The following is a 17,021-nucleotide window of genomic DNA, read 5'->3' on the forward strand; positions in this document are numbered from 1 at the left end:
GAGGCAAATAGTAAGGAGTGATCAGGCAGGCAGACAGGTGAGCATTTAGGAGCCAGTGGTCTCAGATTGGAGAAGGTGCAAGCTGGGTTGAGGGGAACCCCACCCCCCATGCATGAATTTTGTGCACCGGGCCTCTAGTATTAATATATTGTCCATATTCCAAAAATGTGTATTTAGAACTCACTTGACATAACTCATAAATAATTAAATTCTACAATCATTTGAGGTCCCAGTGCCAGGCAGTGCACAAGGTGATGAGTGTACAGTGGTGAACAATCATCCTTCGTTAAACTCATCCAAGAAGCAAGCCCATCAGTGGAGAATCACTCACTGCATTAAGGGCATGGAAAGGAGAGAACCCAGAGTAGGGAGAGGATAAGAGGTGGGACCTGTATTAGAAAGTGTCAAATATAAAATAAAAGCCAACTAGCCACTCCATCACCAAAAAGGGTTTATATGGAAAAAGGAAACACTGCAATATTGTAAGTGCGGCCCCGGAGGGCCAGGTGGATGTCCTGCTCAGAGATGGAGGCAGCAGTTCACAGAGGGGAGAAGTTAAGGGGAGGGGCTGTTACACCCACCCAGCTGTGCTGTACAATACCTTCTTCCTGTGGGCTTTCTTGATGATGAGAGACAGCTCCTCCCACAGGCCCTAATTCCTTCTGGATTTTGTCCAGATTAAAATCTCTCACAAATTTTAACTAAAGGGAAGCCAGGGGGAAAAACAAAAAACAAAAAAACCTTTGAGGAAGGGATTCTTCGGCTATGTAGGAATTAGCCATGTTTCTGGTTATTTTTTTCCTGCAGCTATAGCTTTGCTCAAATGTACAGGATTGAAACAATAACCACTTTATTATTTCTCACTAATTTGGGGATCCGAAATCCCCCCAGGACTGGATGGGGAAGTTAAAGCAGTCATAGACCCACCTAGGTTCAAGGGGAAAACACTGGGAGACCCTCCCAACAGCCATCCATGGGAGAGGTGTCAAAGAATTTTCAGCCAGCTTTAACCCACCACACCAGGCAATGGGGGTGTGGGAGGAGCACAGAGACATGGTGAAGAGAAGGGGGGAGGAGGGGCCAGCAGTCAGGACTTGCAAAGTCTTGAAACTTGTGTTAAGAATTAGAATTTTAGTTTCTGTACAATGTGAAGACACTGGGGGGGTTTAAGCAAGGTGATGAATTGCTCCCCTTTTGCTACCAAAGTGTGGGCTTGCAGCTTCTGCACCTGTTATCACATTCACCTCACTGATTTAGTTCTCAGGAAGCTGGGATACCTTTGTATTCTGCTCCTTGCAAACACTAAGCTAAATAAATGTGAAATACATGAATGAAATGATTAAATAACTGATAATCTAAAACAGCTATAATTCTAAGGCATCAGTTCAGTGATTCCCAAACATTAATGTGTTTACAAATCTCCTGAGGGGTCTTCTTAAAATGCAGAACCTGATTCATTAGGTCTGGGGTGATCTGAAATTCTGCATTTCTAACCAGCTCCTGTGCTACAGTTCACACTTTGAGCAGTAGCACACTCAAAAAAAAAAATATGTTAGAATGTTTTCAGCTGAAATAAAGAGATGGGTGGCAGGTGCCAAACAGTCCAAGGTGAAATGCTGTCATCTACATCAGTCTTCTTCCTTGTCTCCTGCCATCCTCATCAGCATCACCCTAATACCTGGGCCCCTCGTGGCCTCTGATGGCTACGGCAATTCCAAGGAACCTCTTCTGGTCACTACAATGTCCAGACAGAGGAAGACACTATCTATGTGTGTCTCTTTTTTAGGAGAGAGGAAGCCGTTTCCAGAGTTCTCCCAGAAGCCAACCCCTAATGTCTCTGTCCAGAATTGGCTCACATACTCAATTCAAAATCAGCCATGTGTGGAGAATCCAAGATGGTGGCATAGGTAAACACCTAACCACAGCCTCACACAAAAATTTCAATAAAATATAATTAAAATACAAAATGGACATTACCCAAAACTACAGGAAAGTCGACTGACTGGAAATTTTACAATGAGAAGGAAAGAGAAAACCAGAAGGAAAAGCAGAGGAGCTGTAAAAGTCTAAGGTATGGAGACACAACACGCTGCATGTGTGGAGAGAACAGAGTCGGAGAGGAGGGGCAGCTGAGTGCCTGGCTGGTGTTCCTTAGCAGGAAGGAGATAAAAGCTTCTGACTGTGCTGAGCCCCAGTTCCTACTGCACTGAACCCCAGTTCTAGGCCAGACCCCAGGGACCCAGGCTCATACAGAGGGAGCCTGGGCTGTAAGGTGGAAACCCAGGGGAGCGGCAAAAGGAAGTCCCTGAGGCACGCACATTGTAGGCAGAGAACGGGCGGTTGACTGTGCCGCTGATTGCCCTAGCAGGAAGGAGACAAAAGCTCCAGACTGCTCTGAACTCTACTTCCAACTCCACTTCCAAGTGAACTGAACCCCAGTTCCAGTCTCATTGGGGGAGAGCCTAGACTGTTTGGTAGCAGGTGAAACTCGAGGGCACCTTTCTCTCAGAGGTGCTTGCAGTGAGTACCGAAGGACCCTGAGGAACACTGAGACTCAGGAGACTCATAGGGCGGGGCTGATGGAAGCCAAGGCTGTAGGCTCTACCCTGAAACTCCACCCCATTCAAGCTGAACACAGAGACTTTTAAGGCTACCAACTCAGGAAGCTGTGAAAATGCCGAGACAAGGAAACAGATCACAAATGAAAGAAATGGAAGACAAAAAGCGACTGGATATAGAGTTCAAAACCACACTTAGAAGGTTTTTCAAGAATTTCCTAGAAAAGGCTGATAAAATAAACAAGACCTATGAAGATATAAAAAGGGATCAACTAGAAATAATAAGGGATCAACAAGAAATAACAAGGGATCAACAAGAAATAAAGAATACATTGTCTGAAATAAAAAAATATTATACAGAGTCCTAAAAACAGAATTGAAGATCGCAAGAATCAAGTCAAAGATTTGGAACATAAAGAGCCAGAAGACACTCCTCCACAGAAGCAAGGAGACAATAGAATCCAGAAAGTTGAAGATAATGTAAGAAACTTCTGGGACAACTTCAAGCGAACCAATATCAGAATTATGGGGGTCCCAGAAGAAGAGAGAGAGCAAGATACTGAAAACATACTGAAAGAAATAGTGTCAGAAAACTTCCCCCACCTGGTGAAAGAATTAGACTTACAAGTCCAGGAAGCACACACCCCAAACAAAAGGAATCCAAAGAAGACCACACCAAGACACAACATAATTAAAATTCCAAGAGCAAAAGACAAAGAAAGAATATAAAAAGCAGCAAGAGAAAAGCAAGTAGTTACCTATAAAGGAGCACCCATATGATTGTCAGCTGATTTCGCAACAGAAACCATGCAGGCCAGACGGGAATGGAAACAAATATTCAAGGTGATGAATAGCAAGAACCTACAGCCAAAAATAATCTGCCCAGCAAAGCTATCACTCAGAATCGAAGGCCAGATAAAGAGCTTCAGTAAAAAAAAAAAAAAAAAAAAAAAAAGCTAAAGGAGTTCATCATCATCACCGCCAAACCAGAATTATATGCATTGCTGAAGGGGGTTCTTTAGGAAGAGAAAGAAATTAAAGATAAAAATTATGAACAACAAATACGTAACTATCAACAAGTGAATCTAAAAACCAAGGGAATTAAAAAAAAATCTGATGAACACTATTAACTGGTGAATATAATAGAATTGGAGGTATGGAAGGGGAGTGAACTGACGATTCTCGGGGAGAAGGGGAGTGGGAAGAGATTGAACATAAACTGTGCACCTATGGATGAGGACAATGAGGGGTGGGGAAAGGGCAGAGGGTGGGGTGGGAACCTGGTGGAGGGGAGCAATGGAGGCGGGGGGGAAATGAGGAACATTTGTAATAATATGAACAATAAAGATTTATTTTTAAAAAAATAAATCAGCCATTGGTGAAAGGGTCAGGAATTCAAATACTGGCCTAGACTAATCGGGATCTACTGCTGGAATTGGAGATGTGGGGAGAAACCTAATCAATGCTGAGGTTCTGTTGCTAAGAAAGCAGAAGTAGGCAACCACACAATTTGGTTAATTGATTATACAGAGACAGACATATTATATATCATATCTATGTATAAAATAGGGAATTTGGAAATTGTTCCAAGGAACAAATTAAGTAAAAAGTATTAGGTGCTACTCAATACTCATTTTAAAAAAATGTGTGGAAACAAGCACTTGATGATTTGAGCTGGGTGGAAAATTCTGGCACTATTGGAGACATACCTGCCCTGAAATCTACAACCTTGTTGGGGCAACAAAGCAGAAAGAACTAAAGTGACCTACCATACAAGGAAATGAATTTTTTACCCACTTGGCCAACAGTTACTGGGTAATCACTATGAACAAAGAACTATGTCAAGGGCTGAGGGAGATCCAAAGATAAAGCATTGTCCCCTCCCCCTAAGAATTCTGCAATTTAAGACATATACACAAATAATGAGAGGTACAGCATTTAAAAGGCTGTATTGAAAAAGACGGTGGAACAAAGTGTTTGGAGACCCAGAGAGGGAACAGCGCTTGTAACCTGTAAGGTTACAGGAAGGATAGGGGATCCACCATCTCTAGCTGTAGCCTTGAAAGATGGACAGATTTTTAACCAGTGATGACCATAGCCAGGAGGGAGGTATCGGAGAATGGGAAGTTGGAAGAAACCAAGAAACCACAAGAGCATAGCAAGTGACGTGGGTGTGAGAAGGCAGGTATCATCTCTTATCAGCACAAAGCCATAGATGGCATCAAACAAGTGTCGAGTGATAGATGGAGGGAGAAGGCAAGGGCAGCTGTGTGAGGAGCAATGTCCTCTGAGAGCAGGGTGGCGTAGACAGGGCAGAAAGTTAGGGGAACTGACCCAGTTTCATGGCGTAACCCTTAAATATCAGTAGCAAAGACAGAAACAACTTCTTTAGTGAATAAATTGCAATAACAACAAAATGATACAGAGGGAGAAGCCACTGATTAAAAAAGACCTGAAACATATCAATCTATCTCAATGTGTGGATTTTATTTGAATTCTAATTCAAATAGGCGAATTATAAGAATATTTTATGACACTTATAAGACAATTGAGTACAGATATTAGATGTCTAAAGTTATTGTAATTTTTTAGGTACTGATATTGTGGTTTTAGTTAGTTTTTTAATTCTCACCTAATGACATTTTTTCCATTTATTTTATTTTATATTATATTATTTTATTTTATTTTATTATAATATTTAAGGTGTTACAAATAGTAGCATATATGTCTCCTTTTCCCAACCCACTGACCTCCCACATGCCTCCCCTACCCCCCACCCCACAACTTGCTCTTGCCCTGCCACCTCCAGTGTCTTGTGTCTGTCGGTTGTGCTTATATACACATGCATATAAATCCTAACCCTCCCCTATCTTCCTGATCTAGTTTGACAGTCTGTTCAATGCTTCTTTGCTTCTGTCTGTTTTTGTTCAACAGTTTGTAATGTTCTTTATTATCCATAAATGAGTGAGATCATGTGGTATTTATCTTTCACTGACTGGCTTATTTCACTTGGCATAATGCTCTCCAGATCCATCCATGCTGCTGCAAATGATTTTTTAAGAGAGAGTGTAGGGAAGGGACAAGGAAGGGGGAGAGAGAAGAGAGAAGAGAGAGAGAGAGAGAGAGAGAGAGAGAGAGAGAGAGAGAGAGAGAGAGAGAGAGAGAGAGAAATGAGATAAGAGACATGTGAGAGAGACACATAGATTGATTGTCTCCGCCTCAAGATTGAGACGTCAACCAAGGTACCTGCCCTTGACTGGGAATTGAACTTGAGACCCTTCGGGTCCACCACTGAGCAACCACTGAGTCAAACCGGCCAGGGCATCTTGTGGTTATGGTCTTTAAAAGAGCCCTTATCTTTTGGAGTTATATTCCTAACTATTTATGGGGGAAATGATGCCTGGGGTTTTCTTAGAATGATGCAGGGAGTAGGGAAATGTACAAACTATGTAAGATTGGCAGTGATTTGATCATTGTTGCAGGCGAGTGCCTCAGGTTCATCATACTATTCTTCCTACTTTGCATATATTTGAAACTTGTCCTAATAGAAAATGCAAAACAAACAATTTAAAGCAAGGCGCCCTTGAACGTGTCGGGGAAGCTGTCCCCGCCGCGCCAGGGAGGCCACGCCCCCTTCAGCCCGGCCTCTCCCGCAACCACCTTCCAGGCGCCCAGTTTGCAGTCTCCCCGGACTTTCTCACTCCCCCCGGGGAATCCATCGGCCTTGCACCGCCTGGGTGGCTGTCTATCCCCCGGGGCCCCACACACCGCTCAGGGTCCCCAGGAGACACCCACAGCCTCCGGGCCCCGCGCTGCGATAGCGCAGCTCCCCCCGCGGCTCTGGGCAACTTGGTCGCGCCCGTCGCCACCCCGGGAGCGCGTCCCGTTGTCATGGCGACGCTGTGTGCTAGAGTGGACGCAGCGACATCCTGCCGGGGACCAGGGGACCCCCTCAGTGTGAGCCGCCCCGGGGCTGGGGCGGGGTGGCCCGTGGCCTCTGAGCTGCTGGGCAGCCCGAACCCCTGGCGGAGTCCAGCCGCTGCAGGCGAGGCCGGGCCCGAAGGATTAATGGGGATGTGGCGGGCCGGGGTCCAGGGTCCATCCCAGCCCCGCGCAGGGGATGGAGTCCAGCGAGCGGAGGGAGGGTTAGGGTTAGGGTTTGGCAGGGGCGAGCGAGGGGACCAGGGCTGGGGCCTGCTTAGAGGGTGGGGCGAGGGGACCAGGGCGGGGGCTGTGAACAGGGAAACAGGGTCACCCTGGCGGTGGGTGGAGGGAGGATGGTTGCTCTGGCACCTGCCTGACAGGGCATGGCATCTGAGGGACCCGGTGGAGAAGGGGCCGGAGAAGGAGCTGGGGAGGTAGATGTTAGGGGTGAGCAGGTGAGGTGGCGGCTGTGCCGAGGAGGATGGGGATGCAGCGATGCTAGAGAGAGGGATGGCCAGCGAGGGGAAAGGAGGAACTTCTTTTGGGAAGTGAGTGTTAAGCCCCTGCAGGGTAGCCAACCTCCTTTTGCTCAATGCCAAAGACGCTTTGGGATCTCAAGTTATGAACCTTCTCAGAAACACAACCACCGCCACAACACACAAGGACACAGAGATTTTACATCCAATTTCAGAGGCTTTACAGAGCAGTCCCGTCTGTACCAGGCACCGGGTTAGGGCATTTAGCTGGGGAATATGAAGATGTGTGGGATTTGTAAGGTGCCATGGCAGGGCAATAAATTGTTTTTGTTGTTGTTGTTGTTTTTGTTTGTTTGTTTGTTTGTTTTGTGTGTGTGTGTGTGTGTGTGTGTGTGTAGCTTCCATTTTGAAACAGACATTCTTAACGAAGCCAGGGCAATAAACTGTTAATGCCAGATGAGAAGGAGAGGCAGCCATTGCTGAAGTGGTGGGATGGGTGTGGACTTAAGAAGAAGGTGGGACTTGAAATGACTGCGTTAAGGGAAGGCAAAACTGGCAAAGGGTGTGACATGCCCGGGCCCCTCCTGGGTCCTCAGACAGAGCTTCCAGGAAGGGCCAGGGCAGGCAGAGGGTGTCTGTGGCGCTCCACCCCCTCACCGCAGAGGCAGCCAGGAGGTGGCTCATCAATGCCAGGGTCCTCACAGCGTCTCCAAGATCACAGGGTTTCACAGCCGCATCTGAGAATCTGATTGGGGGGGATCTCAGAAAGAACAGGCCCGTTTAACTGTTTCCTGCAACATTTTCCAAACCTACTCGACAGTGAGGGCCCTTCACTCTGCTTTCACTCGCCTCTATTAATAGCGCAGGAAGCATGTCAGGACTACATTTTGGGAAAAGCTCTTGAGAGTTTAGGACACGAAAGGGTTGGGCCATGGCACGATACGGGTGTGATGGGTGACTCGGGGAGATTAATGGGACCGCCGTGTGTGGGAACGGGGTGGCCAGAGGCCGGGAGGGCCGTCACACGGTGACGCCATAGGCACATTTGTCAAGGGCTGAGGGGAAATGTGGAGGTTTCTCACGGATGACTCTACCATCACTGTGTTCTTCCCAGGACATGACCTTCGGCCCTAAGAACAACACTCCGTTTTTCATGCTAAAATGGCAGCAGTGAAAACCCCCAGCCGAGAACTGCAGAATGCAGAGGAGCCGCTCAGTGACATTTCGCCCCTCCTGTTGAAGAGCCTAGTGGAGGAGCCCAAGAAGAGGAGAGAAGTGCCCAACCACCTGCTGCAATCCAGTAAGCATGGGCACGGATGTGCTGTCAGCTCACGGCCCAGCGGCCCTGGGGCCCGGGGAGCGTGGTGGGTGCTGGGTGCTGGGTGCTGACTGTCTAGGTGGTTTTCTAGGCGCAGATCGTTTTTATTAAGAACATGAGCCAAAACGGTTTGGCTCAGTGGATAGAGCATCGGTCTGCGGACTGAAAGGTCCCAGGTTCAATTCCGGTCAAGGGCATGTACCAGTGGGGGGTGTGCAGGAGGCAGCTGGTCAATGTTTCTCTCTCATTGATGATTCTAGCTCTCTATCCCTCTTCCTTCCTCTCTGTAAAAAAAAAAAAAAAAAAAAAAATCAATAAAATATATTTTTTTAAAAGAACAATGGCCCTATTTAGGTCCACTTAACTGATAGGTTTTTGGGGCATGAATTAGTCACCAAGTTCTAAGGCTTCCGCTTCCTCAAATAGTTTTCCTCTGTGTCCCCCAGCCTTGCCCATGGTCCTCAGCAGGTCCCAGGCTTATGGCGGTGCTTCTCACGCCACCATACTCTCCCCAGACCACCTTTCACACCCCGCCAGTTTCCCTTGTAGAATCCCGCTGGCCTCTGCCCCCGTCCTGCTGGAATATTCTGAGAGGTTTCTCTTGCAGGCAGGACAGAGTTGCAACTCCTGCAACTGGCTTTGCAGACCCCTCCCACCCCCAGCTCCAGCCCCTCCGTGACACACCTCCTCCAGTGCCTCTGCATTTTATAACTTCTTTCCTTTCCCCCTGCACATCTCTTAGCCTGGGAAGCCTGGTAAATCCCATTGCTGCTAAGTAAAATGCTAAAGCATTTGCCTGCGTTATTTTCACTTACTCTGCATGGCACCAGCATTCCATTTCCATGTTCGTGTTGGGGAAGCTGAGGTTCCGAGAGGCCTGGCGAACTCTCCAAAGCGGAGAGTCGGTGTAGTGCTCCAGCTGGTGCAGCCCATGCCCAGCTTTCTGCCATCACACGAGGCTGCTGCCCCTCGTCTTCCAAGGCCCTGCAGATGCTGGGAATGCAGTATTGATGAGGCTCTTCTGTCATTGTGGAACTTGAGTGTGCATTAGCACACTGGACTTATTTCTGGGTCTGAAGAGAAAAATGCTCATCTACATGTATTTGTGGCCCTAAAAACAAAAACAAAACCATCAGTGTTTAAAAAAATTATCAAGGAATGTTAAGTTCAGTATTTTAAAATTACCTAATAGCCGAAAATGGTTTGGCTCAGTGGATAGAGCATCAGCCTGCGGACTGAAGTGTCCCAGGTTCGATTCTGGTCAAGGGCATGTACCTTGGTTGCGGGCACATCCCCAGAGGGAGGTGTGCAGGAGGCAGCTGATCGATGTTTCTCTCTCATTCATGTTTCTGACTTTCATCTCTCTCCCTCTCTGTAAAAAAATCAATAAAAGATATATTTTTTTAAAAAAAAATTACCTAATAACCTGCAGAGCTGGTCAGTCCCTGTGAAACGCCATCCTAACTCCATCCCAGGCCTTCAGTTTGGCCCAAAGCTGATGGCAGCAGCAGAAACACCAAATGGACCACACACCCTAGGTGAACGCTGGCAGCACAGCTGGCAGCACAGTGGGCGAAGGGATGGACAGGGTGCCGGGGCTCACAGGACTGGCAGGTGGCCAAAGGTGAAAGGTGATTGTTTATTTTTTATTTTTTAAACTGGACAGTGCATTCATATTGAGGCAGTTTAGCGGTTGGAATAACACAGATCTGGGCTTAATTTGTTTTTTTAATCCTCACCAGAGGATATTCTTTTCATTGATTTTTTTGGAGAGAGTAAAGGAAGGGAGAGAGGAGAGAGATAGAGAGAGACATTGATGTGAGAGAGGCACATTGATTGGTTATCCCTGAACATGGCCCTGGTCTGGGATCGAACCTGCAACTGAGGTATGTGCCCTTGACAGGAAATCAAACCCGGGACCTTTTGGTGCGCAGGCCAAACTGGTCAGGGCTAGGCTTAATTTTTAACTATCAACTTGGGCAAGTTGCTTAATCTTGTTGAGTCTCAGTTAGCTCTCTTAGCTACAAATGGAGCTAATGCCTGCCTCCTCCATAGGGGGGAGGAGAGAGAAGTGGGAGTGCAAACACACGCCTGGCTTAAGGCACTGGAGGCGCTGGAACCGTGGTGCCTGTGTGAGCAGCCAGGGAGCTCTGTGGACCCCGGCACTTTTGTGAGCTCAGCAGTTTAACATTCCTCTCAAAACTGGGGGTGTGTGGGGGGAGATATTTATGTTACAGTGGCAGTCTGAGACTTTACTGTCCAGAGCGATGATTATTAAAAGCCTTAAATTACATCAAATAACAGATATTGCATAACATCCATTTAAAAAGTATTTTTCTGTATCACATTGCAATTCTATTCAGAGGAAAACAATAACAGTTAAACACACAACAATGCAATTAAACGGTGTGAGATTCTTGTAACCGAGCTTAGATTGCACAGTAAGCACTCACGGTGTTACACAGAGCAAAGGCCATGTGCACTTTGTGAGCTCGTGTTTTACCGCAGAGACTTGTACAAAACATGAAGAGCAAATTATTTTGTTATTTACTTACTTATTTATTTTTATCCTCACCCAAGGATATTTTTTCATTGATTTTTAGAAAGAGTGGAAGAGAGAGGGAAAGACAGAGAGAAATATCGATGTGAAGCACATCATTTGGTAGCCTCCTGTAAGTGCCCTGACCAGGGCCAGGGCCAGGGAGGAGCCTGCAATCAAGGTACCGGCCTTTAACTGGACTCAAACCTGGGTCCCTTCAATCTGGAGGCCAACGTTCTATCCACTGAGCCAAACCGGCTAGGGAAAGAGCACATTAGTTTAGTAGGTAATGAACAATACACATGCATTTGTATTGTGGTGATAATATCTCCCATGTCATGTGTAAAAGTAGGAGGAGAGGCACAGCATTTATTTGAAACAGACTATTCATGCTGACAGCTATATTCTCCAGCTGAAGCTTTCATGTGCTGAAAACGTCCTTAATTAAAAAGAGCCGTGTTAATAGGATCTGCTCTCATTTATATTTTCCTTTATGTCTCATCTCATGATGTACTTATATGCATTGTTTTTATAGAGGTCTATGCAAACGTTCTGAATAATAAGGTTGTGCAAGCAAAGCCTGGCATACTGCATTTTGGAGGCTACCAAATAGGAAAACAACACCAGCAGATTGTGGTAGGTGCTGTGTAAGTGGAATAACTAATCATAATAATGAGAGATGTGAATTTTCTGCATATATTTACTCATTCATCTAAAGAGCAGCAGAAGTGCAGGTATAAATCGGGCCAGAAAAGTCGTTGAAGGATAAGAGACATTGGGTTGCATGTGTCCTTGGACCAGCTGCTGTTCCTGTGCCAGAGACTCCTCCGAGCACTCTGTACATGTGCGAGTAGGTATCATTGCTGAGCGACTCCCAGAGGCAGGGGACTGTGCCTTGTGTCCCTCAAAATTCAATTCAGTCCTCATACCGGCTCTGTGGGTATTGCAATGTTACTATCTATCTATCTATATATCTATATCTATATCTATATCTATATCTATATCTATATCTATATCTATATCTACATCTATCTAGATATATAGATATATAGATATATAGATAGATAGATAGATAGATAGATAGATAGATAGATAGATATATAGATAGATAGATAGATAGATAGATATTTAGATATTTAGATATATAGATATATAGATATATAGATATATAGATATATATATATGCAGAACCCAAGATTCCAGAGGTTAAATAGTTGGCTCAAGCACCCTGAGCTACAAAGTGGTGGAGGCCGACTCTTAGACTGCCTTTCTCCAAGCCAGTGTCTGCCCAGTGGTGCCTACACCAGCAGGGAAAGCAGGTCCCTTCCTTACAAGGCCCCAGCCAGGGTCCTGTTTCACTTGCCCAGGTCATATGCCCATGCCTAAATCAGTCATTCTGGCCAAAGATATTCTGCCCAGACCTGGACGGCAGGGGCAAGCTCCACTGGACAGGCCTCGGAAGGGACAGCGGGAGCCTGCAGTGACCACAGTCCACCACGGGGCCACACCGAGGGCCAGTCCTTGCTGCGCCCTCTCAAGTGACCTGGATGCAGTGGGTTATGGGCGACCACAGCATCCCTAACTCCCATGCCAAAGGGCACCTGAACAGTCAAATCCACTCTACAAACCTCAGTGACCTCTGCACAGTCCCCTGAGGTTGCACGGAACAACACGTGAGAATCACTCCAACTAGGAGGCCTTGGAACTGAGCCAGACAGGCCTCTGAGCAGGTGCGGGAATGGGGGGAGGTGAGCTCTGCTCAGGTGGGCCCTCGGAGAACTGGCTTTGTATATGATGTGACCGCTGGCCCTGTCCCCAGCCACAAGAGACTCTTCTTTTAAATGTAGTGAATTGTTAAAAGCCATGACTTTTTTTTAAAGATTTTTTTATTCATTTATAGAGAGAGAGAGGAAGGGAGCAGGACAGAGAGAGAGAGAAACAAAGTGAGAGCAAAACATCGATTGGCTGCCTCCTGCATACCCTTCAGCCAAGATCGAGCCCACAGCATGGGCATGTGCCCGGACTGGGAATGGAACAGGCAACCCTCTGGAGCACAGGACTATACCCAACCAACTGAGCCACATTGGCCAGGGCAAAAGCCATGTCTTCTCATGGGTCATTTTAAGATAGAATTCTGACTGCTGTGCTGGATGCTCTTAAGTGAGGAGAGTCACTGAGAGGCCCTGACCAGTGGTGATGCTCCCCAGCGAGGGAGATAGTTTCATCAGAGCCCCCAGTGAGCAGAGGGGCAGCTTCCAATAGTCCTTATGCGTTGAAGTGGGGAGAATAGGGAGATCAGGAGAGGAACCTGCCAGGTACCAAGTGTCTCCTCTCAGGAGAAGGGTTAGGATTTGAAACTGTAATTAGAAACTTCACCCGTCAACCTTTAGGGGCACATTTCTTAGAACGTGGCATCAAAGACCATGGTCAGTAATACATTCTGGGGCTTACTTTTCCTGGTTATTAGGTTTGCTGTCTAGATTATAGTAGGATAGATCTAGAATGATTATCACTCATAAATACTCATTGTTTCATTGTTTATGATGAATAAACAATTCACCACCCATCCCTAGCCCCCCTCACTCTCCTCATCAACCACACCACCCCCCTCCCCACCCTAGGCAGCTACAGTTTCTTTCTGTTGGTATAGATTTGCCTGTTCTGGACATTGCATATAGATGGAACAGTAGGGCATGTGGTCTTCTGTGACTAGCTTTTCTCACTCGGCATGTTTTCCAGGCTCATCCAGCTTGTAGTATATACCAACACTTCATTGCTTTTTATGGCTGAATAATGCTCCATTGTATGGATGTACGGCGTTTTGTTTATGCGTTCATCACCACTGATTGACAGTTGGGTTTGTACTTTGGGGCTATTATGAAGAATGAATGCTGTTATGAACATTCACATCCATGTCTGGGGTGGGCATATGTTCTTGGCTATCTATCAAAGAGTGCAATATTAATTTTCTGTGGCTGCTCTAGTAAATCACCACAATTTTAGGGGTTTAAAGAACAGAAAATTATTCTGCATGGGAGAGTCCAAAATCAAAGAGTTGGTACAGCTGTGCTCCCTCCAAAACTCTTGAGGAGAATCTTCCTTTGCTCTCTCAGCTGGTGGTGCTCCAGGTTCTTTTTCTTGTGGCTACATAACTCCACCTGCACGTGGCTTTCTCTTCTGATTCCCTCTATCTTCTGTCACTTAAAAGGACTCCTTTTATTGGACTTGGGACTCCTCTGGGTAATCCAGAATGATCTTATCTCAGGGTCCCTAACTTAATCATATATGCAGTGACCCTTTTCCCAAATAAGGTCACTTTCACAGGTTTGGGTATTAGGTGTGCACATATTTTTTGAGGCCACCGTTCACCTCACTGTTGTTTTATTTGCATTTCCTTAAACGTCTTTCCATTCACTTACTGGTCATGATGCATAAAAGTCTTGGGCGGAGAAGCCATTTGGGATATTCCAAAAGCAAAGTGGGAAGTGGGAGGAGACACTCTGGGAAGAGAGGAAGGCATGGAGAGGGCTGCAGGGGAACAAACTCTGATGAAACTACTTCACTCGCTGGGGAGCATCACCACTGGTCAGGGCCTCTCAGTGACTGTCCTCACTCAGAGTGTCCAGCACAGCAGTCAGAATCCTATCTTAATTTGGAATCCAGAGGCTATCTGATTTATTGCGGGGGGCAGGGGGGATGAGGAAGGGAATGGTGGTTCCTGAAGAACAGGCCGTTTCTGTCTTTTGTACAGCACAGTGCCCAGCACACAGGAGGCACTCAGTAAACACTTAGGAAGATATTGAACTCACTTTATTGCGTCAGCTAATGGTTGTTGGTCCAAATCCAATGCCAACAGGAATCCCCAAGTTAGGGTGTTGTGAAGAAGGAAACTTTATTTAGTGCAAACAGCTCAATTGTGATACAGCGCAGCTTGGAACAGTACCCTGTGAGGTGGCCCTGGGCGAGGCAGCTCTGCTCTGCTTTGCTTTAGTGTCTGCCACTAGCTCTGGTCTGCTCTGCTCCATTCTACTCTGGTTCAGTGAGACTTCTTCCATTTCAGCTCCCTCCCGGGAAACTCAGTCTTCCGTCTTCGGAAGAAAGGAGAAGTGCTCTCTCTGAGTCAGGGTCTGACTTAAGAGAGAGGAGTCCCTGCCCCTCTTCCCTGGTCGCTCTACACTCATGCAAATGAACACTCCAAATCCTCACAGTTTTACTGGCCCAAAAGGCATTGTCCTGATTGGTTACGATGGAGTTGCTCTGATTGGTTGGTGAAGATGCTGATGGAGATATTGCCTTTCCCATTGGACAGGGAAAGCCTCAGTCCTGTTAGTTGAAATACATATCCAGGAACTCCTTGGCAAGAGCTGGCTCAGAGGTCGGGAACACAGTGCATGCGCATGGTGGAAGGCAGGCTTCCCGCTGAAGTGTGTTTTGTGTTGCTGCTTAGACATGGCTGCCAGGCTCTGTCTTCAGGGGTGAGCCCAGGGAGCCACCAGCAGCCTTGTTGGTCTGTGTCTTCTTTCTTGGGGCCCACATTGAGAAGGGAGTGACCTGGCGAAGACTCAGTAATTCCAGATAAATGCAGGGTAAAGCCTAGATAATCACACTGCTTCTATTGGGCATCGAAACAAACAGAAAGAGATAAAAGTACAAACTGATTTCATCTTAATCACATTCTGGGAGCTCTTAGGAGAGCTAGCCTCCTGTTCCCATCAGCAAAGTTAAGCAGAAGCTTAAGGCAATTGCCTTGAGATTCCTGCCAAACAAGGGGAAAATCCAAACCTGCTTTTATCTTGGTTTTGCTACAGGAAACTATGCAAATTGCCCAACAATGGAATGATTGAACGTGGGTTTAAAACCGCAATAAATTGTTCATTAACATTTGAGCTTGATCCATGTCTGGTGAACGAAGTGAAAACATTTTACGTGGATTCATACTGAAATCAGTGTTTCAATATACTTTAAAATTTGAAATAACGATGTTCAGTTTTCTCTTAAATTCTTTTTCCTCTGTGCTAAGGCTTTGTCTAGGAAACTACATTTATTCATTAAGTAATCAATTTCCCCATGAGACATCCGGTATTGGTGTTGCTAGCCCAAACCACAGCTCTTAGCTTCTATAGCCTTACCTTACGCCCCTTCACAGTCCCAGCATTCTGTAACCACAGTGTGTCTTCAGTTTCCAGTGCAGCACCAGACACGCCTCCCCACCTGGTCCGCAGCCTCTCCCCAGGGTGCCAGGAGGGAGTGAGGACCCCGTGTAAACATCTTTTTGGAGCATCAGTTTGCTCACTCGTTCTAGAGAGCTGCATTATAGAGCAACATTTTAGAGTAAAATGCGTGATTGACACTTGAAGAACTTAAGACTGCTTGGATTTGGTCCCCCAATCCCTGGGGTTGGGTGTTAACCTTCCCTGGCTGAGAAGCTGTGCCGCTGAGGGCAGCTATTAACAGACTCCAACTTTGAATCTGAAATGCGGTGTTTGGGAAAACACTATGGCAAGTGCTTGTGTTAAAGCCCCCTTTAACCCAAGCCAATACTTCACTGAGGGGGTGGGGGGGAGGGTTGCTGCCTCGTAGAGGGGAGGGTGGAATCTCCAGAGGGGACACAGGAGGGGCTTGTGAGGAGCAGAGATTGGAGGGGGAGTTTAGATAGCTGTGTGCAGGACCTGAGAAATCCCTGTAAATCTGAGTACAAGCTGTTTAACCCCTTGTTTGAGTGGGATTTTTGTTTGTTGTGGGATCAGTTCTGAAAAACTGAAGTTCATATGGTATCCTGTGGAGGCAACATCAAGGTCCTGAGGGCCAGGAAAAGGCCAGCCCCCACTGGAGGGAGATCTTGGAGGGTTTGGGGACATCTTCAAATTGACCCCTCAAATTGGAAGACAGGGTAGGATCTTAGGCAGTTCTCACACTCAGTTACTCATGTTTTCAAATAAACTTTTGTTATTCATTTAAAATACACTTTCTAGCCATGACTGTTACAGAAAAACGAAGAAGAACCAAGCAATACTTAGAGAGATGTAGTTACATTTATTACGCGTGGGTCCAGAGGAAAATGTCTCTCAAATTCTGGGCCCCAACATCCAGGAATTTTCCCTATTTATATGTTTTTATCTTCTTTGTCTCCCAAATATGGGGTGTTTTCAGCCCCTTTTGCAAGTTCTTAAAGAGCCTGTATGTACTGGGGCCTTAAGACCTCAACC

The 17,021-nt window shown here is 46.3% G+C and overlaps 1 protein-coding gene across 1 annotated transcript in view; it reads left to right on the forward strand.

The window, feature by feature from the left end:
* The first annotated feature begins 7,998 nt into the window (after nt 1-7,998).
* Nucleotides 7,999-17,021, forward strand: part of CFAP221 (cilia and flagella associated protein 221) — an 82,455-nt gene continuing 73,432 nt past the window's right edge. Inside the window, exons 1-2 of the mRNA XM_045575523.1 lie at nt 7,999-8,258; nt 11,351-11,451. Of these exons, the coding sequence (XP_045431479.1) occupies nt 8,120-8,258; nt 11,351-11,451 (240 nt within the window). The 5' untranslated portion in view covers nt 7,999-8,119. The remainder of the gene's footprint in view (nt 8,259-11,350; nt 11,452-17,021) is intronic.

This window comes from Pipistrellus kuhlii, unplaced genomic scaffold (assembly GCF_014108245.1).
Source record: "Pipistrellus kuhlii isolate mPipKuh1 unplaced genomic scaffold, mPipKuh1.p scaffold_m20_p_7, whole genome shotgun sequence".
Taxonomy (NCBI): Eukaryota; Metazoa; Chordata; class Mammalia; order Chiroptera; family Vespertilionidae; genus Pipistrellus; species Pipistrellus kuhlii.